Source organism: Thunnus thynnus, chromosome 15 (assembly GCF_963924715.1).
Source record: "Thunnus thynnus chromosome 15, fThuThy2.1, whole genome shotgun sequence".
Classification (NCBI taxonomy): domain Eukaryota; kingdom Metazoa; phylum Chordata; class Actinopteri; order Scombriformes; family Scombridae; genus Thunnus; species Thunnus thynnus.
The window spans coordinates 30,232,890-30,256,572 of record NC_089531.1 but is presented as its reverse complement, the minus strand read 5'-3'; the positions used below and the strand labels follow the sequence as shown (position 1 = coordinate 30,256,572).

General features: G+C 38.6%; 1 protein-coding gene across 1 annotated transcript; it reads right to left on the bottom strand.

The window, feature by feature from the left end:
• Positions 1 to 1,081: 1,081 nt before the first annotated feature.
• gtf2h4 (general transcription factor IIH, polypeptide 4) lies at positions 1,082 to 20,680 on the bottom strand. The gene is made up of 14 exons (XM_067611727.1): positions 20,524 to 20,680; positions 19,972 to 20,090; positions 19,758 to 19,862; positions 15,449 to 15,580; positions 13,175 to 13,360; positions 11,088 to 11,196; positions 9,558 to 9,626; positions 9,003 to 9,086; positions 6,878 to 7,046; positions 6,206 to 6,336; positions 3,325 to 3,372; positions 3,140 to 3,218; positions 2,675 to 2,736; positions 1,082 to 1,371 (listed from the first exon to the last, which is right to left on the bottom strand). The coding sequence occupies exons 2-14, from the start codon at positions 20,085 to 20,087 to the stop codon at positions 1,261 to 1,263; spliced, it is 1,401 nt and encodes a 466-aa protein (XP_067467828.1). The 5' UTR covers positions 20,088 to 20,090; positions 20,524 to 20,680; the 3' UTR covers positions 1,082 to 1,260.
• Positions 20,681 to 23,683: the final 3,003 nt, after the last annotated feature.

Below are 23,683 nucleotides of genomic sequence, written 5' to 3'. Positions count from 1 at the left end.
ATTGTACATTGTAAACCAAACAGGCTCTCTAAGGTTTACACACTTTACACTTCTCTATCAGGTGTAATATCAGGAAGCTTGGTCACCGGCTGTATGGTTTCCAAATAGAGCCCTGCTGATGCTAGATTTCCTTTAAAACACATGACTCAAACAAACATTTTTGATTTGGATGTTAAAGTTGCACTAATCAATATTTTTATATAAACAATGGCTCAAATGACTATATGAAAGGTGTCACTTATAGTGATGAACCCAAATAGAATTATCATCAGCTTGGCAGCTTTGTTTTTTTATAGAATACAACTTCACTCTTCTGGTTAACACTCATTGTATTTAGTTCAAATGTATCTTGGCCTTTCTGTGCAGATATTTTTTGTTAATTATTGACCAACATACCTATGTATCTGTGATGACCTAATATCTGCTATTAATACTGGCCACATATTTATATCCCTGGCCGTATTTTCAAATGGTGCTGAAGACACAGGCAGCATATTGGACTGAAAACAAGGAATCAGCTGGTCTGTGCAAGATATGCTTAATTACTGCACCCTGATCAGCTATTCTTCTTTATGACAGGCCCCTCAGCTGGTCACATGGTCAGAAAACTGTGAGGTCAGATGCTAACTCACTCACTCACTCACTTATTCAGTGATGCGAGATGGATGGTGCGTGAGAACAGAATTGTGGTTTGAAGTTGATGTGGTTCCTCGTCTGTGAAAGGGAAAATAAGAAACCCCTGTATTGGTCAGATACTGTCGTCTACAGAACTCAGTAAAATGTTTCAACTTCAGATGGACTGAAAACCATTGAATCCAATCAATACATGAAAAAAGTTGGGAAATCCATTCCTTTCTCTGGTGTTCCTTTAAAGTAACCCATTTCTAAAATTCACCAGAAAATTTCATTGATTTTACAGAAAATCAATGAAATCTATTCCACTTAGCCTGCAACAGACTGGAAGAATATTATTATCAAAATCCCTATTTAGTCCATGTTTATGTATTTAAGACAGGAAATCATTACTGGCTTATCTGCAAATACACAATGATTCAAACAGGAGAAGAAAAACAAGCAGAGGTTTTCTTCATATCACCATTTAATCCAAAATACATGGAAGTCAACCTTTTATGAAAAATACAAAATAATGAAGTCCTCTCCACTTTCTCTGTCAGCACTGACAGCAATGAACAACTGTACAGCAGGAAGTGCTGTCTTCATCAGGTGTGATATCATCACTCGTGTTTCCTCTTCCTCCGGTTATGTGTGAGATTTCTGTCGTTTCCAGAACCTCTTGACCTCGCTGTGTCCCTGTGGTGTCACCACCATCACCCTGTGAGCCACGTCCTGCCACACCAGGCAGCCCAGACCCTGAACCACAACAACTTCATTACACAGCAGCATGCTACTGCAACAACGGATAGTATTGCAAGGAGTTGATGATCATGTCATTAAATAGCGATAGAGCAGCAGTGAGTTGGAAAGGTTAAGGAGATGGAGTAGATGGATCATTTTCCAGAGTTACTGTTGAAGGCAAACAGGATAACAGGATACAGGCCTTAAGGCTGGCCACTTATTATATTTTTCTTATTGTCAACAAATCTCATGTTGGGATCCAGAGCAACAATGAACTGTAAAAAGTATTGTGTGTGTATCCAAAGCCTGATAGACCTGATTCCTCTGTGCTGTAGACCTCTGTTGTTGTCCAAAAACTATTAAAAACATGTCAAAGAGCCACACCGCTGCAGTGGGTGACATGTTCCTTCACCATCAAGAGTTTGGTCACATTAGACAAAGACTAACAACTGCGATCACATTTTCAGCCTCCAGAGTAAGTACTGACAGTAGTACTAACCTTCATTGAGAAATTTACAATGTATGTAGTAATAAGTCAAGAGGTTGCATTCTCGTACATGCTCAGTGGTGTCTGCCTTACACAGAACCACTCTCTGGAGACTAGAAACATGATCACTGTTATTAGTCTTTGGAGCCGTTTCTAAACAAACTAACATACTCTTTGTGATGAAGGAACATGTCACCCAGTGCTACAGCGTGACTCATTGATGTGCTAATAGTTTTTGGAAGACTAATTTTCAAAACACTTGAAACACTGCAGTTCAGGTACTGCAATCAAAAGTCAAAAAAATCTTTCACACTCTGAAACTTCAACTTCAGTTTATTTAAAGTGCACATCAGCCAGAAAGTCTCTGTACACTTTAATAAGTCAATAAAAATGACAACAGAAAAAAGAAGCACACGAAATTACACGTAATATCGTCAGAAATCTCTCTCTTTATTAACTTACATGGCTGAGCACACATGTAAGTTAATAAAAAAGAGAGATTTCTGAGACATCTTTCAGAGTGCAAAAGGTTTTTTGACTTTTAATAGTTTTTGGACAACATGGAGGTCTTGTACTCTAGTACATACTGTACTGTTGGCCATGTAGTGTATTGGTGATTTCAGTATTGTAGGTTTGTAAAAATGTGGGAAATTCATGCTGTTATCCTTCGAAATCCATGAATAAAACGTGCCATTGTAGAATTTACAGGATGAAAACTGGCAGCAGAATGTAAGAAGACAGAAAACAATGTAAACTACCTAAAAATCAAAATAATATGCATTATAGAATAGTATATTATTAACTTATGTAGATAAGAAACAAAATCCAAACCTGAGCTCTGTCTCGTAGCACCTCAAAGTCAGCCTGAGAGAGGAACTGGTTATAGAGCACTCCTGAGGGAGATGTGGACATCAACAGACAGGTGAGAAATGAGGTTAAAGGCCAGCACAACATCAATACTCATCCTCTCTATTACAGTGAACAACAGCACAGTTACAGCTCAGCTCTATTGACTAAGCCCTATCAACAGAGTGGAGCCAGCGTCTGTCAGTCATAACCTTCAGGAAGGACAAATGATGACACTCTGAGAATTCAATCAGTTCACAGCAGCTCTCCACACACCTCAGACTCCACCACACACAGCTTCAAGCTCTCTATTAGGTTTCCTTTCAGCTACCTGATTCCACATTACCTCACACTGTTTCTAAGACATAAAACACTGGCTACAACATAAAGCAATGATTTTTAGAATCTTATTAAAGATGAAAACACTCACAGATAAATAAGCCCACTCACCCTCTGTAAACTGCAGTCGATCTCTCTCCAGCTCCCACAGTCTGATCTGATCTGTTATGGTTGGAGGCAGCACCGGGATCTGCACACACAGATAAAAGGATGAAGACAATGCAGACCCGTTACAGGCCAACCAGCCATGATTATTAGAATTAACAGAGTGAAAAGAATGGGTGGATTTCATGTACCTGTTTGAGCATGACAGGGTGTGCTCTGGTTCTAAGAAAGTGGATAATCTGGAAAAGTAAAAAAAAATATTATATATTAAGCACATATTAAGGTGGATTACTAACCAGGAATGCTGGGTGATACCTGAAAACTAATAAAATATTCCATATGATATGAAATGAATATCTGCCACATCTGTTTAACACATATTTTCCCCAATAAAAAAAGAGCAATTATATGTCAAGTCACAAAAAACCTACATTGGTGCCAACACTTTTAAAGGGAATTAATGACTTATTTTTATCACTATAATTAGGTATTAGGTAATTAGGTAAGTACATACTTGATGAAGGTAAAACACTAAAACCATTGCAGATAAATAAATATACCAGCAATAAATGAGAGAATGTGTGGAAGTTTTTTCACCTTTATTTTTTGTCACAAGTGGAGCATTTTTCTAATCTGGATTTCTGCTCTTCCCTGAGTGTTGCCTTTGATATGTGTGAGTGTGGTGTTCATTAATTATCAAGTTCAACTTGAGATTAGTGACTTGTTGACCTCTGTGTAGTATTGTGTGGTGTAGACAATGACGTGAGAAAAGGAGGATGCAGGATGCTGAACACATTTCAGTCAGGATTTATACAAAACAAGATTTAGTGAGGGGCAGGATGGTTCCTTTGTTGGGATTTTGTGGCGCTTAGAAACATCTGTTTTTTTTTTTCCAAATGAACTGTAGTGATTGTGTGTTTGTTGCTGTTAACTGAACAAATAGTACACACAACTGTACTACTGTAGTTGTAGCTGTGTTGTAGCTCAGACATGTATAAGCAGCTCACTGGCTGCACTGAATAGATGCATCATAACTAAAGCAAAACAGCCAAAGTAGTATTTCACTGTGTACCTTGTTATAACAATTCATTTGAATCAATCAGTGCCTTTAATGCAAATTAGGTGTCACTTCACACTGGTCTCATTTCTTGCATCTTACTATACTATTACTATTTATCAGTAAATAAATTATTCAGTTATTTATTTTGTTGTTGGGTTGAACTTTGAACGAGGTTGCTCATCAGTATTTTCGTTGATTGTCAGGTTGTTTATGCTCCTCTGGCTCATTCTACAGTAAAGTGAAAGAGTTTACAGTGTACCCCCCCTCCTCTTTCTCTCTCAACCCAACCGGTCAAAGCAGATGGCCGCCCACCTAGAGCCTGGTTCTGCTTGAGGTTTCTTCCTGTTAAAGGGGAGTTTTTCCTTGCCTCTGTCACTTAGTGTTTGCTCATGGGGGAATTTGTTGGGTGTCTGTAAATTAAAGAGTGATTAACCTCCTCTATGTGAAAAGTGCCCTGAGATGACTTTTGTTGTGATTTGGCTCTATATAAATAAAATTGGATTGAATTGAATTGAACTATATACAGATTTGCTAAAAATGATTTTGTTATTGTGCCTGTAAATGTCAAGGTTTTAGTACATCAACAGTTAGCTGGGAGAAAATCTGGGTATTTGGAGGTGACACTGAGCACTGAGCAGCCACTGTTAGAAAACATATTTCTTATATTTTTGTCATTTTAATGAGAATTTAAAGAGACTAGTTATGAAAATACTGTATAATGCTGAAACTTTTTGTAAATTACTTGCTGATTGTTATTTGTATGCAATAGCTAACATAGGTTACTTTAGTGAGAAAGCGCAGATGCAAGCAAGAAAAGGTAACTGCCAGAGTGAGCAGTAGAGACAGAAACCTTTACTTATTGTTTATGACTTCTGTGTCATGAAAGTACCAGGAGATGTGTCATATTGTTCAATGATTGAGTGTAAAATGAAAGCAAAAAGCCTGGGAAACAGAACCAAGTAGAGCTAATGAGTCAATAAAAAGACAACAAATCTAAATGAAATATGATGAAATGACATTTTAAATCCAGAACACTACACTTTTTATTTGCTGTATAATATATTCTGCTAGAGTCTAGTAACTTTAGAGTGAGACTACTTTACATTAACACCACTTTGAGTTTTTTCTACAGTAACTTACATTTCTCTGTCATTCGTGACCTTAACAAACTATGCTTGTATTAATCTATCACAATAATATATGTAGGCCTACTCAACAGTGAGTTGATGTTTTTTCTCAGTATAATATTACAGCAATGGTTAGTCTGTTGTCAGCAGTCTGACACAGTGCTGTTAAACCTGAACAGTGTTCCAATGTCATGTCAGTTGAGTGTTTCTAACCATGTGTGTGGCCTGTGTGCAGGTGACCTTATCTTTTGTAAATAAGCATATCATTTATCTAGACATGTGGTAAGATGGGTTTTTATGTCTTATGTCTGTGTTCTGTTTTAATATGTTTGATTGTGCACACCTTTGCATAATTATTATTTGTGGATTTCATCAAATTAGATCAAGAACTATTAATGGCTAGGCTGCGATGTGCTACTGAACTGTGCAGTGTTTCTACGCTATGACAGAAAGTTATGAAGAAAACATTTAATTTTATTAATTAGTAGGCTATTAATAAGATGTGGTTATAGCCTCGCCTCTCTCTCTCTTGACACTATCCATGGTTCTAAAACACTCATCATCACAGATATATCACCTCTGCTGACCAGCTTTCTTGAAATAAATTAAATAAATCTATTTTAAATTACAGGTGAACTCATCTGTAACAATGTTGTGAGACATGTCTACATGTCAAGTTCATGTGGTGATAGGAACGTCCTCTTAAACATAAAGTGTTATATTCTTATATCATATACAGTTTATGTTTGTTGTTATGTTTGCTATATAGTCATATGGTAAGGCATGTAGCATTATATTTGACCACTCAATTTTAGCTTCCCTAAGCATGATGTCCTGGCGCAGCCTATGTCCCCTATATATGCAGTGTGTGCAGTAGTTGAGTACCTGTTGTGCAGTGATACCATTGGCGATGGCCTGTTGCACTGACTCTCTTGTGACCTGAGCCACCACTACATTTGGAAAGCGATACAACATTTCACTGAAGAGAGCCACCAGAGCGATCTGAAGTTCTGAGTCTGGGAGGAACACACAAACAAGTCAGTACATACTCTTTGAGCTACTGCCAAGTTAATATTTTCATATGTTCAACATGTGCAATATCAATCTTTTTTGACATGGAAATATGATTGTATTAACTGAAAAACACTGTATAAATTATGGTGTGCTTTAGAGATCTCAGTAGGTGTACGTTTTTTGGACAGAGCCAGGCTAGCGGTTTCTTCCTGCTTCTAGTCTTTATGCTAAGCTAGGCTAACCACGTCCTGTACTTGACACAGACATGAGATTGATATCTGAACATCTCACTATGAGAAAGAAAGTGAAAAAGCGAATTTTCCCAAAATTTTGTGTGTACAGCTGGGTAGTGTACTAAAAGTTATCTTCATCAGAACAGGCAGGAATGAGCAACAGTCCGCTGATGTTGCCAGAATCAAACATAGAGCAGTCTGCCAGCCTTCTCAGCTATGCTCTCATATGAACAAGGACTTGAAAATTGTGTAAAAATGTATTTATTAGTGTTAACATGCGTCACAGAATGCTTCCAGTGCTCAGACATACTTGTGTAGGCGTAGATACGATAATTGGTTTCTACCACAATGAAACCTGCATCTCCAGTACCAGGAGTAGAGCCCATGTTAGAAGAGGAGGAGGAGGAAGATGAGCTGGTAGTGACTCCCGCAGCCAGAGTGATGGCCAGTCTGGTGGGGTAGTACCGCCTTGATTTCCTCTGATGACAAAAGAGAGAAGAATTTATTTCTGATTGTTTTGCAGTTTCAAACACATCACCTAAACAGAGTAATGTCCTCCATACACTTCCATTTTGTAAGCCTGTTTGACTTTCACATTTGACTGTCAGTTATCAGTCACAATAAGAACTGCTGACTGTGTGTGTGGACTGACCAGTGACGATGTCTATGGTGAAGCTAAAAGCAGTGTTACTGTCAGCTATCTGAGGCAAAAACAACCTGTTAGCTTAGAGTTCCCTCAGTTACCAATGGACAGTTAGCTCCCTTCTCCTTCACTCAAATTGCAATAGAGTAATATGACATTGCTTTCCTTATAGTATGCTCTACTGTATGTTTTTGTAGATACTAGTATAATTTGCCAGTGGATGAATGCAAGTCTAGAACTGGGCTGGACTGGATTGGTCCATTGGTCCATCAAGCCAAAACCTCTACAAAAATAAAATGGAATGGATGGAAAAGGGAGAACGAAATATTTTTCTAAAATATTTTCATTTCAAAATCCCCCAGTCCCACTTTTCAGTGCCAGCACAGAACCTTTTTTCCCACCAATGAGGCCACGATTAAAATCTGAAGAGAAAAGCTTATGTGAAGGACCAATCTCAGAGGAGGAACTGTCCATGGCTCTTAACTGCTTTAAAATCTTTAAGAGCCCAGGCCTGTATGGAACAAATCTTTTATCACCACATTAAAGCTCATATGTTGGCATGTTTTAATAGTGCATATACGGAAAGGAAACTATCAGGAACTAAATAAGAAGTGCTGATTTCACTAATTTCAAAACAGGAACACAATGGACAATATAAAGACCTGACAAATCTCAAAAACTGGAGGTCTATTACATTACAGTGTTATGATGCAAACATCAGATAAAAAGGTATTACCTAGGGTCATTCATCCAGATCAGTCAGGATTCATGAAAGGAAGAAGTGTAAATGATAACAGACAGATTTTTAGAAATAATAGAGTTTTATGATAGAGTACAAGAACCTGGTATAGTTTTTATTTCAGATCTCGAAAAGGCCATTTTGGTATAGTTCAGTCTTGTTTTTATGTCTCCCTCTTAGAAGTGGGGTCTTCCTGAGTCTTCAACCATGGAGCCCATTTTCATTCAGACAGTGACGGATGTTGCAACTTGAAACTACTGTGCCTTGAACTTGAAGATCAGCTTGGATCCTTGGTTTTTTCTTGACCATTTGAGCAATCCTTCAATTCAATTTTGGGCCAATTTTCCTCTTGCGACCACGTCCAGAGATGTTGGCTGCCATTCCATGGGCCTTAAACATCTTAATAATATTGGCAACAGTGGTCATAGGAACATCAAGCTCTTTAGAGACGGTCTTGTAACCTTTATATTGACCATGCTTGGCCATTACCTTTTTTCTAATGTGATATTTAATGGTATTGTGGGTGGAACATATGCAACAGTGCCAGGTCAACCTGGGCTTCAGAAGTCATAATATTATTAATCATTAGTATGAAGTAATGTGATAGAAATCACAATTAACACAAATTTTATAGCTTTGATTTGTACATACTTCAAATACAGTATGTTATAGTTTTAGTAGTCTAGTTTATTAGTATAATATTGTATATTTAATTATTGCCTTAGTCATGTCTGCTGTTGTTGTTTAAACTTTTACTGTTTTACTGTAGTCTTTATATTTTCCATACATTATTATTTAAACATTATGTTATTGCTGTATATCGATAACATATGCAGTATTTACATAACCCCTTTTCTACCTTTTTATGTCAATTTAGTGTTTCTTTTTTTTGCTGTGAATTTCTAATTCATTTTCTAGTAGTGATCAAAGTATAACTTGGTGTAGACCAGCACTATTGCTGATGCAGTGACCCAGCTTACCCATGAGGATCATTAAGTGGGGATGACAATATTTTAAGTGTAAGTGGATTTTTCCTCTCATCATTAGCCTTACCTTCCTCTGGAAGACCAGTCCAAACTCCCGGAGGTGTTGCAGGAAGGTGAGTAATGACTCACTCATACCCTCCACTGAGTAATCCTGAGGCACACAGGCAATGCATGATCAATAACAACAAAGAAAAGTTATACTAAGGAGGAATTTCAAAACCTCAGACCCTTGTGACACTGTTATGTTGCTTTTCAGGACACACACACACACACACACACACACACACACAGTCATGTTTCAATCACTTCAGAGGACATTACATTGACTTACATTCATTTCCTGGAGACTTATCCTAACCTTAACCATAACCACCACATGTTTACATTAAGGGGACTTGCATTTTGTCCCCATAAGGGAGGCGAGCCCCCACAACATGACTGTGTAAATAGATTTACGTCCCCACAACATGAGGAATAGCTGGTACAAACAAACAAACAAACACACACACACACACACACACACACACACACACACACACACACACACACACACACACACACACACACACACACACACACACACAATGCTCTGAGAGTCAAACAGAAACTGCTGTGCACTTACTCTGCCCAGAGTGGAGAAACTGAGTTGGAATAAGAATGATAAGATCTCCACCAGGTCCATCCCTCTGGACTGCAAAAGAAAATATATGAAATATATACAAATAGATATAGAAATACCATAAATTCAGGTATTCGAATAATGTCTAAGTTTGAAATAATAGCTATCACAAAAAAATAAAGGCTGGTCACTGATAAAGACTGGGTAACAGGGTAAAAAACACTGAGGGGATGTGGAATTACCTGTGCCCTAGCAGCTCTTGATAAATTCAGTATGAAGTTCATCTCCACAGCACTAATTCCATCAGTACAACAACAGTCATATCATAGTCATCACTCTGCTGACAACACTATCTCTGTTTAAGACAAATACAGTTTCATTCATAGTATTTTGAAAGTCTGCAGCAATCATGAAGCCCGCTTTAAGCTCCTGGTAGTTGGGGGGCTTTAATTTTGAAAATCAGGCCATTGGTAATCTCTTGTTACTATCTGGGGGCTTCTATTTTGAACATGGGACCTTTGTGTGTGTGTTTGTGTAACTAAGTGTGTGTGTGTGTCACCTCAGTTCAGAATCGACCAACTGAAATTAACTGCTGAGGCCCCCAAAGGGATGCATGATCAAACAATCTGTTCAAGCACTGAGGGAAATGAAATGAAATGGGAGGCAGAGCCAGAAGAAGGATATCCTTCTTCTGTCCCTCTCCTGCTGTTCCTGCTGTTGCTGCTGTTTGTTGTTGCTAGTCATATATCTATTGTTGTTGTTGTTGTTTTGCTTCTCTGTGTCCCTACCCCCCCACCCCCTTCTCTCTCTCTCAATCCAACCGGTCAAAGCAGATGGCCGCCCACCTAGAGCCGGGTTCTGCTTGAGGTTTCTTACAGTATTTCAGTGCTCTTGGGATGTTTCCTCTCCATTCATGTCCTGCCTTTGCTGGAAGTGGAGGGTGACTGAATGATTATATTTAAATGGGCCTCATCAGAAGAAGAGAATTAAGCCTGATTGGGTCAGCTGGAAATAAAGTTCCCATATTAGGCCTTTTTAATTTTCTACTTTACTGGGAAATTATTGGTTATTCAGAGCTGACAGAACAAAAAGGAGCAGATTGATTAGCTGCTGCTGCATAACTGTTTCTCAATCAGAGAATTAGTATCCCCATACTGCATGTTTTATAGCAGTTCATGGTTACTTTGTCCTCCTTTATTTTGTATTCATTCCACTCCCAGCAGTAGACATTCTTTTCCATAAATAAGGCATTAATCAGGTTTACACAGGTCATTAACCAGAGCCCGGTAGAGAGCAGAAAGTCTAGAAATGGATCACTGTGACCCAAAATCTGCAGCTTTTTTTATTCAAGCCAATCTCTTCAGTAGCTCATGTCACTGATTAGAGCCCTCACTGCCTGAAGATGTCTGAATCAGAGTAATGACAGGCTATAGAGACTCTTGAGCCTTAATGGCACATAGCTGATAACCATTGCTTTATGCCATCCTAACTTCTTTAAACCTAACCAGGTCAAAATAGATGATACACAGGTACCTGAGCAGTTTTGAGGTACTGCAGGGTGAAGTACCACAGCTGAGAGGCTGTGTCCAGCAACAGGAACTGGAACCCAGCTGAGGTGATGTAGGGTGCCTCCCCTGACTCACTGACAAACAGAGAAGATGACATGACTACATGAGGTACAGTTATAATTGGAGGTCTTCATGTAAAAATGATTCAACCTATAGCTAAATTCATCAAAGCTCTCAAGAGTGGAGTCTACATTCATTTTTATTCTCTATCTAGCCTGAGATGGATTCTGCTCATGCACAGGCTACAGCCAATTTCTATCTCTGGATTTCCCATGGTTCTATATTAATTAATGAGGATGCACTATTGAGTAGCCTTTTTTTGGGTGGATTTTGCCATCAGGGATGTAATTTAAGTGAAGTTAAAGCATGAAGCTGGTGCTTGTCAACGTTTCACTGACATTTAAAACACATGATAGCACTCTTTTTAGCACTGAAAAGCTCTTTCTGAACTGGATTTTCTTTGATTTAAGGTCTTAATCAGGTTTGTATTGAGGAGCACGGTGGGCATTCAGGTACCCAACTGTTTTAAGTATTGACCATTCACTTAGCCCCACACTTTTTTTTTAAAAAAAAGCAGCTACTGACTTTTTGGGCAGACCTTAACTCATCTCCAATATTGATTGTGAATGAGTGCTAATGTTGCTGTGGTTCTTTGGACTGAGTAGATGGAACAGAGCAGTAGCACGTTCAGTCGACCAATCATCAGCCAGACAGAGAGGTGAATGAGCTGTGAATGTGTGTCCCTACTGTAAAGATCAATCACTAATCCACATTGTTTGACCAGGGAATTCCTTCTCCTTTGTTTTTACTTGAAATTATTTAACTTGACTATTTAAGCTTGATTTTGTTTCATCAAAATAGACTGAGTTTATTTCCGTGTCTGGATCATCTCTCTATTCATGAAACTTCAGATACATAGTCTATGCAACAGCTTGCATAATGCATTAAAATTAGAGGTGGATAGATGCATATTATAAGGCTATAGCTGCTTGAAAAAAAGCTAATGATATAGCTACTTAGAGTCAGTTTAGTTTGACTTAATTTTCTTTCATTTTTAAAAATCTTGTATGTTTAGCTACTTCCCCCTGAAAATAGTTGCCAACACTGGTCTGCTCTGATGTAAGCCGTAAGCATTAGCATGCCTGGCTGACTATCTTGTTACTTCCAGGGCCAGGACTTAGCATGTCATTAGCTAACTACATTATTTTTAGGGGTTTTCAGGGTGAAATCCTCTGTGTAGGAGATACTACTATATAGAGAGTTTAGGCCAGCATTAACAGCTCTGTCCTGCCCTTTATTGGATTTTGGAAGTTAGCCCAAGATGCCGAACTCATTAGTAGCCACATCATTAAAGCCTTCTCTTGTATAAAATTATGCTGAGGATGCTGACTTTTTTACCTGGGACATTAAGCTTTAACCTCTGTCTTTCTTGTTTTATTACATGGCGCTGAATTAGCATTGTATCATGTATGTAGCCATCAAAGTCAGATTTACCCTTTTGCAGAGATCCCATTTTTTATAAGCGTCAGATGAAGAAATATAAATGAGATAACATATCTGCTTTAGCTAGCTAGAGCAGATAAAATCTGCTAGCAACAGTGGTCATTTCAGCCAACAAAAGCTAGAAATGAGAAACTGCTTTTATCTTTTTCTGTCTCAAGTCAACAACCTATTGTTTAAAAAATTCATATGAATTCCAGTGCTAAATCTGCCACCATTATACACTGATTATGTGCTGTGCTAGAATGAGGGATTGATAGGCATAGAAATAGTAAATAAGGGCTTAGCAAAGGTTCATTTAGCTCTATGCCTTACGTATACCACATTTTTGAGGCCGATCTCAGATATCAATATCAAAGAGTTGAAAAGAAAAGATCTGACAATGATGTGTTGAAGAATAACTGTTAACATGTATTTATAAACACAAATATTTTTTGATATGGATCCTTTAAATTAGGTTATTAAAGATTTGTGACCAAGATATGAGCAGTACATTTTACAGTGTAAAAACAAACTTGACAGTGCTCTTTACTATAACTGTTACATATCTACCTTCTCATGAGGCCTGCTTGAACCAGCAGCTGAGCCAGGTCCTGACTGACAGCAGCACTGGGAGAGCCCACCATGAAGTGCAGGATGACCTCCCAGCGTTCCATGGCGTAGCGGTCCAGACTCTCGATGTCCCTTGCGTGGCGGTCAGGGCCCAGAGAGCTGCCCTCATCCGCCCACGCTCTGCCCCTGTGGTTGGTCACAGTAGTGAAATATTTTAGAAAGACACTTAAACTTACAATATGTGACAAAAGACGGAGTTTGATGCTGTTGTTTTCATCGTTGCAGTCAGCTTCTCCCGGTTAGGATTCCTTCAGTGTTCATTGTTCAGGAGGTTTTTACCAGAAGCCGAATTATCCACAGAGGTCTCCTCCTCTTCAAAACAAACGGACCCAGTGATTAAAACTGGTAAAAACACTGAGTAGCAGTTTCACGCTAAAAATCAGTGTTTCTCTGATGCTGTTCAGTGGACACAGGACATCTGGAGGGGCTGCAAGCTGAGCTGCTGCTAACGTTTGCTCAGCTTGTTTCTCTGATAACTTAAGATCCAGACATCTAATGACTTAAGTCCTTCATCCGGTTAAAAGAAATAGTTGAAAACAACCATGAACTTAAAAGTGTATTGTAAAAATGTGGCTATAAACTGAAAAAACAGTAAATTTATGACAGCTTCTGGTGAAAACCACAACCTTGACGCATGCGTAAAGGGAACATGATGCCATTGACAGGCAACCACATGAAATAGACCGTCACCTTTATTAAAAGTACGATTTCTCTGGGTTTGAAAATTGTTGGAAACATTTGCAATAATGTGAGTCAACAAAACTCAACAAAATAACAGACATTTTATTGCAGAAAAGTTACATATCATATCTTTAAGTAGTCACATATGAAACTGTACATCAAATAACAGGTCTAGATGGATAATTCTAGCCACTGGAGGTTCATCTAAAATTTGGCCATGACAGATGAACTGTGCCGAGCCTAGCTGGCTGAAAATAAAATGAGATGAAATTAAAATGTCATATTTCTCTTAATGACCCTGACATCACAATTTTAACCCTAATTTTACCTCTACATCTAAATAATCATTCTAAGAAGAAAAAGTAAAAATGGCTCATGTTTAAAGGCTGACAAAGTACTTAAATAGGCTTTTAAGAGAACTTCTGACATTGTAGACTGAAAATTTGTGAGATAAACCTGTAATGAAAAGTCCTGTATCCCTGCATCTATTCACATAGACAAAAGTTGTAGCAGATTATTCTATATGTACAACAATACGGGACAAACAGCTTGTGATACATGGGCCAAACAATAAGTAATCATAATGACTGGGTATTTTCAAGGTTGAAATTAGCTTGTATAATTGTCATACATGAAGCTAACCAGGCAGGAAGCTAACTACAACTGGCAGTATCAGATTTTTACTTGTTTAAAAGGGAGGCTAATCCATGGATGGCCACTTGGAGGCAGCAGAACACCCTGAAAACAACATGTTCATGTTTACCTCATGGATGTAAGACCCATATTTACTCTCCTTTTAGCTCTGTTTTGGTCTTGACCAACTCCTGAGAAAAATATCTGTCTCTTTAGCTGTTAAATGCTCCATTATGTTCACCAGCTAGTTTCTAACTGTGTCTGTCTGCTGTTTGGTGCTGACCAGGTAGTGTACAGTGGGTTTTTCAAAGCTTTTTCAAAGTAAACAGTTGCCTGCTGCTGCTAGAAACCAGGCAGACGAGAGCCGTGAGACTGAACAAAGGGAACAAAAGAGTTGGTGATAATTCTCCATCAGTTCATCATTGTAGCTGTGGTAACAGAAAGAGGGGTTTTGTAACTAAAAAGACTGTAATGTTGAAAGATATCTACTTGATTTGACCCCATTTAGACGTCTGAAGCTTCATATTAGATTCAGATAAACTTTTAAATACATTTTTGCAGAGAAGGAGGACTGTGGATTTTGGCTCCAATCACTTACATTTTAAGTACATTATGAAGGGATCTTATAATGGTCAGTATGAACAGGAGGAATGATAACTGAGAAAACTTGTGTCAATGTTTGTTCGGGCACCTGACTATTGTTTTAGGACAGACTTGAAAAATTGTGAACCTGTCCTTTAACATGTTGGATCTTCATTTGAAACTCTAACCAACCAGGTCCTGGATGGCAAAGGCTGAGAACAAACTGACAACAAAATGAACAGTTTCTAAACACAGAGTGAGAGAGAAGAGTACTGCAGCCCTGCGATTGAACAGTGTGTTCACAGGGAGCAGACCTACCCGCCGAGCAGTGCTATCCTCAGGTTGTCTTTGAACACTGGATTTAAAATGTATCCCTGCAGACCACCCTGCAGCTGCTGACTGTGCCAAAGGCGGAGTCCTGCCAACACCGAGACACATTCATCATGATCCCTGGAAGCCAAAGATAAAAAAACACACAATGAACTGAAATGGTTATCACTCTGAAATGTGTAGTCCACCATTTTTCACCCACTGAAAAAGTGATAAAAAGCTGCTAACTCACATGACATTTCATTAACTGTGTCAGTTTCACTTTCCCCTTGATGCTATTTAAGATGGGTATGCACCCTGTAAGTACACTAGTCTGGTGGTAACACTGTTGCAAACATGCATAGATCCCACTGTAATATCTGACAGATTCACCATCAACAAACTGGTGACTATATGTTTATGTGCACCAGTCTCCCAGTTATGATCAGGTTTTTTCAGTATACCTGTTATGCGTTGCACATGTAAATATGTGTCATGGTTTCAGATTTCCTGGAAAAGACTCCCACTTTTGAAAAACCTGGATGTGCTAGCTGGAGAACTCCAGGTGGGGCATGTACACACTAGATCCAGTTTTCTGATCGCTGTCTGTCATGTGGGCAGGTTCATCATCAACTCCAGTTATGCCAGTAAAACAAGTACAACAAATATGATGGTAAATTATATAATGATGATCAACACCCTGGAATAAGGGGAAAGACTTGGTAATGTAGAGCATTAGTTGTATTGTCACTCTTGCTTTCCATACCTGATAATCAGATGAAGAGATTAATTGCATAGAGTGGTAATGCAGCAAGGTTCCGACGACCAGAAACTAAACTCAGAAATAAGTGTTTGAGATGTTGAGGGATCATGACACAAGTGCTGCTGTTATAATCATGTACTGTACAATGTAAATGTCATATTCTAAATATATGGTGGCCCCTAAAAGACAAAACACATAGTAAGCGAAAGCAGTATTAAGAGAAATACAACAAATATCAAAGCAAAGATGTATTTTACTGTTTTGTCTCATTTTTCTTAATGTTTGTGCTTTTGCTTTTGCATGTGTTTTGCCCTTAGTGGCCACCGTACAAATATGATCAAAACCAGAATAAGACTCAAAACCCAGATGCAAGAATTCCAGTGGTGTCAAATCATGTGCCTTGGACAGCCAACAATGTGTAGGACAATAATACACACCTCAGAGGAATTTACAAGTAGAAAGCAAATTATAAATATCATTGTTTTCTGCAGCATTGAGACTTAAATATGAAAAACAGCCTCAGACCAAAAATACACTAAACTATGTGGATAGGGCTTACCACATATGTCACCCATACTAAGTAAAAAGTAGGAATGGTCTGGGTGTATATCATCTCCACAGCATTCAAATTTAATTTTTTTGTCTACCTAATTCAATGGCTGGACAAAGTAAAAAGGAGTAGTGGATGGTGGTGAAACTGGCGGTGGCATTCTGAAGTCACAGTTTCATTTTCTTTGCACAGCACACATATTGTATCATTTCCTAACAGTATAAAACCATGTAGTATGTTGATTTCTTCTATACTAACAGTATAAAATGAAGATAAGTATATAGTATATAGTGTATACAATTTATACGTGGTATGGAATTGGGACTTAAGTGTGTGTGTTCACTAGAGTTGGGTGAGATAACAATATATACTGTGAGAATGTTAATACCAAGGTACTGTATCTATCTGGTTGTTTTTGTGTGGGCAAAGTAACAAACCAATAAGCAGAGCCCTGTTCTTCATACATTGATAACTGAGTCGAAATTGGTTTAATTGTTGATCATTTGACACAAACCTTCAATTTGTATTTGGAGCTGTTTCAAAGTAACAAGACCCTAAGATCAAACCTGCAAAAATGCAGCCCAGAGTTAACTTCTAGCTGGATCATAACCCAAAACATGAAGTCATGAGAACATTCGGGTTACTGATAAACCATGTGATTTCTTGGTGTACTTCTCACAATGTAATTTTTACAATAATGAGTTTAATATCTACAAATGATAACAATACAAAACAACTAATCAACTAATCATGGAAATAATCAACAGATTAATCGATAATTAAAAGAGATCAAGGCTCCGCAAGGCTCTCTAATGTCCAGTTGGTTTGAGAAAGAGGAGGGACTGACCTCTCATTCAGAAAATGTTGTCTGTTTATGTTCTTGTTTTATAACTTCTTTGAACACCACATCAGACCAGAACTGCCTTTTTCCACCTAAAAAACATAGCTTGTCTTCATCCATCACTCTCCTTGTCTGCTAACTAAACTTTGATCCATGCCTTCATCACATCCAGAATTGACTACTTCAACAAGGTTCTTTATGGCACATCATCCAAAGTCCTAAATAAACTCCAGTACATCCAGAACTCTGCTGCTCGCCTGCTCACTTACTCCCACCCCCATGACCACATCACCCCTGTCCTCCAGAACCTCCACTGGCTCCCTATCCCACAAAAGATCCAATTCAAAGTCCTTTTCCTCACTCACAAAGCCCTCCAAAAACAGGCTCCCTCCTAACTCACTGACCTGCTCCACCAACACACTCCCTCCTGCTGCCAAACTCCTGTCTCCACCACTCATGACCAAGCACCAGACCTGGGGCAACAAAGCCTTCTCCATAGCTGCCCACTCCCTCTGGAACTCTCTCCCCTAACACATCTGAGACTGCACCGATCTGTCCATGCTCAAAATGGACAAATCGGTGGACAGAAATGCTGTTCCTCCCAACCCACAGCAGTGCAACAACAACAGAAAGGATAAAGAAAGTACATGTCGATGTGGACAGTTCTTGCATGTCAACCAGTGACCGTCACTGATGGGGAGTTACATATTCCATTTTAGTTTGGCAGCGCTCCAAAAACCATAACTACGTTCAGTGTAGCATTTTTCAATATTCATGGCTCACCAAGTCAAGTCTCCTCAGTTTTTTGCCTTCAAGTCTCAAATCAAGTACAGTCTTTTTCAAGTGTCAAGCAAGTTGAGTCTCACAGCAGAGGGGTCCAAGGCGAGTCACAAGTCCTAATTTTTCCGACTCGAGTCCAATTCCAGTCCAAGTCTCAAGTATCCAGCTCTGGCGAGCAGAGAGTAGGAATTGTTACAGCAACCACCAAGACCACATGTATTTCCACATGTGGGCACATATTAAGACTGACTTGGAAAAATCTGAACCTATCCTTTAAGATATATAGAAATACCATAGACTTGGTTCTTTTTTTATATATATATATATGGATAACAGAATTCCCCAGCTGCTTATTTTATCTAAAAACACTTTCTCGAATTCTTCAATTAGTGAGCTCAATCTGAAATCTCACTTTCAGAAAGAAAGCGGACAAATTTATTTCAGAAAATGTTGAACTATTCATTTAAATAACTCCATTCCATCAATTTGCTTACAATATGATGACTTCAAGCTTGATGAAGGCATGACATGCCATTCCTGTCAGTGTAGACCAAGTATCCCAATTTCATTCACATTATGACCAAGAGAGGCTGTATCTATGGAACTTTGTTATAGAGCTGCAATGATTAGGGGATTATTCATTAATCAATTAGTTGTCAACTATTAAATTTAATGACCAATCTTTCTTTCTTTAAGTAAAAAATGTCCAAATTCTCTGGTTCTAGCTTCTCAAGTGTGAATATTTTCTCATTTCTTTAGTCCTCTATGGCAGTAATGTGAATACCTTAGGGTTGTGGACAAAACGAGATATTTGTGGACGTCATTTTGGGCTTTGGTAAACATTGATCGACGCTTAAAAACAACGAACAGATTAATCAATAATGAAAATAATCGTTGCTGCCCTACTTTGTTAAGGACTGTATTTTGACTCACTACTATGCCACACCTTTAGTCCATACAGATACATCACCATTCACACTGAGCTCTATCATGTCTTATGGGTGGAACTTGTTTCACACTGCAGGCCTGGTTAGTTTCAGTCAGTCTAACACAGAAGTGTGGAGTAGCTCTGTTGTGAGTGGGTTCATGTTTTCTCATTCATTCATTGAGTGGATGACCGTTTCTGCTGCCCCCACCTCTCAAGAGGCTGTCTGTCTTGCTGACAACAACATGTGATACAGTATGCATTAAACTGTGAACCTATCCTTTAATTACAGACATCAGTAGCAAACTCATGTGGATGCAAATAAAAAGACAAATGATGTCTTTGCTTTACATTCAGTGGTAGAAATGTTACTCAGCGGTTCAAGAGGGCGATGAAACAGCTCACCACTATAACAATACTTCTAGACTTAATGAAGTCATGACAAGGTAAGAGACTCACTTCTGACTGTCTTTTTTCACCCACAATGCCACTGCAGCCTGTGGGAGAGGCTGGTCCAGGAACAGCATACGCATCACATAATTCTTGGCAAGAGATGGGAGTTCCCTGCAGAGGATCACACACACACAATATGAAGTTATACACCACAGTCGTCTCTGGACTCATATGACCATAACAACAGCAAATCCATAAGCATGTGTTGAAGCCATCTTACCTGTAGACAGCCAGACATGTTGCTGGATGGTTGTACAGTCTGTCCAAAATGTCAGGACTCAGCTCTCTCAGGTATTCATGCAGATTCTTGCACTGCAGCTGGACACGCAGCTTCATTATCTACAGAAACAAGGAGGAGTGGCATGAAATGCACCGTTTCTGTAAGCAGAGGAATTCAGTCCACCTGATAAGCCATTTATACGCCCCAAGGGAGAGCGTCTCACCAAATTCTCCTTAAAAATCTAGTTGCTAACTTATTGTTGCTTTAGTTATTCCTGAACACACAGAGCTCACTCATAAAAAGTGTCTCTAGACCATTTGTATATTGGATCCCGTATTCGATTTGGCATGGATAAGGTCTGGATGGACCCTTATTTAAAATGTAAGTTATGCTGTCAGGAAATACTTTCCTTTAGCATTTTCGGACAGTAACATTAAAACAAAGTTCACATTAAAATCTAGGCTACATTTAGGAGTGGCAGATTATTCCAAAAACGATGTCCCACTTCCACAATGAGCTTCTTAGCATATGTGTATGAAAGGCTTTATTTACCGGAAAAAACGGATAAAACTATCGACGAACTCCTTGCTGTAAAATTACTTCATCGCACACAATATGAATTGCATTGTTTTTATCCGATTGTAGTCTGCACAGTTTTCACCAGGCAGCCATACTACCGGACCATGTGACCTTCTTCTTCTTCTGATAAAATTTGCGGCCGACTAGACACAACAAAGGCGTATTGCTGCCCTCCACAGGTCACTTGTAGATCTCCATTGAATGAGTTAAATCCTTATGTAGACTGCAACCATCCATATTTAATCAAGTTGTCTACAGGCCACTTCTCTACAGCCTGCAGACACCTCATCAACTGGAACATATCCTGAAGTATGTGAGTCCTTCAAGGCAGCATCTATAGATCCTGCTGCCTAGCCAATCCTGTCTAATATGATGAGGACGGAGTTAGTCAGCATAGGGTAAAATAAGACTCTACATTTCCAGAATGAGAGGATGAGAGAAGTTCCCATCACCACCACTTTTGCTGAAAATTAGTGAATGGAGAGAAAATCATTCAAGAGAAGCTGGGTGGTATATTCCAAGAAAAAAATAGTCTTTACTGCTTCTGCTGCAAGCTGTTCTCAAAAAAAAAAAAAAAAAACTACAAACTAATCAGTAATGGACTTAGTACTGGAAAAATTGTAGTGAAATACTCAAAAGCCATGAGAACAGTCTAGAACATTCTAGGCACATGACATCATGGAAGTAGTAATCTATTGAGTGTAATCTATGAATAATCAAGTGCCAGTGTCTTGGATGTTACTAACAGGTAGTTGGTAATATTGAATAATTTATTCATTCTGTGATACGTAATTTGTCTTATTGAGAAGTAATTTTAATTTATAAAAATAAAAAAATATATTTTTGTCTTGAAACCATTGTGCTGTCTGATGTTTGTTGTCCATATTTTTACTGTAGAATGAATAGGTGGTGACGAGGCAGTACTCGTGGGGTAATTTGGGTGGAATGTGGTTGGGGGGGTGGGGCACCAAAGAGGAACTACAAAAATGGGAAAATAAATCAAATAGTTATAAAAGTAGAATTTTAATAATAAATACTTTTAAATTGTTATTTTTATCTACCCTATTCCCTCCTAAAGAACAAATAATAAAGAAAATAAATAAAATGGCAGTCAATTTTATTTGGGAACCACTAGGGAGGTCACAAAGAGGCAGTTATTGTGCAAATTAGAAAAGATGGAGGTCTTGGGGCTGTACACCTGGGTTTAAAATTAAAGATAGCTTTTTGTAAAAACATTGCAGTGAAGCCCTGAGCTTGACCAAAAAAAGAGGACGTGCGAGAATCTCTATTCCATATTATAAACTTATGTACAGTAACTTTATGACTAAGTTTGCACACTTAAATGTCGATTGGGTCAAAATGTCTAGTAAAAATATAGATATATTAAACTATGTGATAACATGTATGGTGGTGTTTTTCCCCTACACAAATTTAGATGAATCTGACTCTCAGGTATGTATTAAAAATATGTTTAGTAAAAGCTTATCAGAAAGTAAACGAGACACTATGTGGCTCATATCAGTTGGGAGACTAGCAGTCCGAGCAGTCATCATGGTGCTGTTATGTCAAACCTGAAAAGTGCCCTATTGACAATTGTAATGAGGATGAAACTATTGAACATTTACTCCTAAAATGCCAGAGCTCTAAAGATGTGTGGGGGGAAATGGCAGGAGTTGGTTTTAATGTAAATGTAAACTATAATTCAGTGATGTATGGTGTCTTCCTGGAAAAGATGCCAAGGTCACATCATGAATTTTATTAACACTAACATAACATTAACATTAACAATTTTATTGACAATAATATGTACAGTAGTAACAAAAATATGGAAGACAAGGTGTGCTGGGGTCCTTCATAAAGCCACCATTACAAGTGATGTTGTCTTTAAACAAACAGTAACTGAACTGAAGAGACAGAGAACAATGGAGATCAGACAAGAGACTCAGACCTTGGCACTTGTTAACTTTGTAAATGTATGCTTTGTATTTTTGTTATCAGTGTTATTTAATGATGTATTGCTGCTATGTTAATGATTAAGATTGATGATTATATTGATTGTGTGTTTTATTGAAGCTTTTTTCTTACTTTTATGTATATAATCTCTCCCCGTGTAAAACTTGAAGTAAATTTAAAAAGTCAAAGCAAACACCTTGCTAACATTGTAATTTATGCTATCACTGTTATTTAATGATGTATTATTAATGATGATGTATTATTATGTTGAAGATGGATGATTGTATTATTACTGTATTTTACTGAAACTTTTCTTTTTCCCTTTATGTACTTTGTAATTTTCCTGTGCAAAAACTTAATAAAGTATATTTAAAAAGTGGAAACCACCGCATTGTGCTGTTTGTGAGGAAGTACTATATTTCCACACCCTAAGCAAACCAAAAGACATATGCAGTGAGAGTGACCTGGACTGTGGTATTGAAGGCTGGACAGAAGTATGTGGTAAGAGGCCACGCCCACATTAGAGAACCTGTTAAAGGAGAAGTGATGCTCAGCCCCACCAAAGGTTTTGTCGAGAAGCACAGTGTTAGTTGCGTGTGTCCTGGTAGAGACCCAGCCCTTTAAAACCGTACCCCTCCACATCTTTAACCCTGGTAATACAGCTGTAACCATCAAAAAGAGAGACATTGCAGGGTTCCTCCAGCCTGCAAAAGTCCTGCAGCCTGCCACCACCACAATCAAGCCAGAACAACCAGAACATCCCACTGTTCCCCAACACTTGCAGGAGCTCTACAACCAGATTTTAGCTGAGCTCAATGGAAAAGAGCAAGTCCAGCTAGCTCAGCTACTGTGCACCTATGGCAGTTCAGTTCAGTTCAGTTCGGGGCGGGGGAGCGGGAGGGGCAGCATAACAACAATAATAACAATAATTATAATAGAGATATGACCAGCAATAACAAATAGCAGCAATAACCAGAGAATGACACCAACAGGACCACGCCACCATTCCTGCACCACTCCTGTGGTGAAGGCCCACAGCCTGCAAAACAAGAAAGCACAAAAAACTCTGGGGAAGAAGCCACATTAGTAACATGCAGTAATGTTACATGAATGCATACAAATGGAGAGGAGGAGGAGAGAGGAGTTCAGTGCATCATGGGAGGTCCCCCTGGCAGTCTAG

Excerpts from the sequence above, each read along its gene's own strand:
- gtf2h4 (XM_067611727.1), bottom strand. The coding sequence starts at position 20,087 with ATGAAGCTGCGTGTCCAGCTGCAGTGCAAGAATCTGCATGAATACCTG. Across the intron at positions 6,337-6,877 it reads TCGTATCTACGCCTACACAA|ACTCAGAACTTCAGATCGCT; the intron begins GTATGTCTGAGC and ends TGTTCCTCCCAG. Across the intron at positions 1,372-2,674 it reads TGCTACGAGACAGAGCTCAG|GGTCTGGGCTGCCTGGTGTG; the intron begins GTTTGGATTTTG and ends GTTGTGGTTCAG.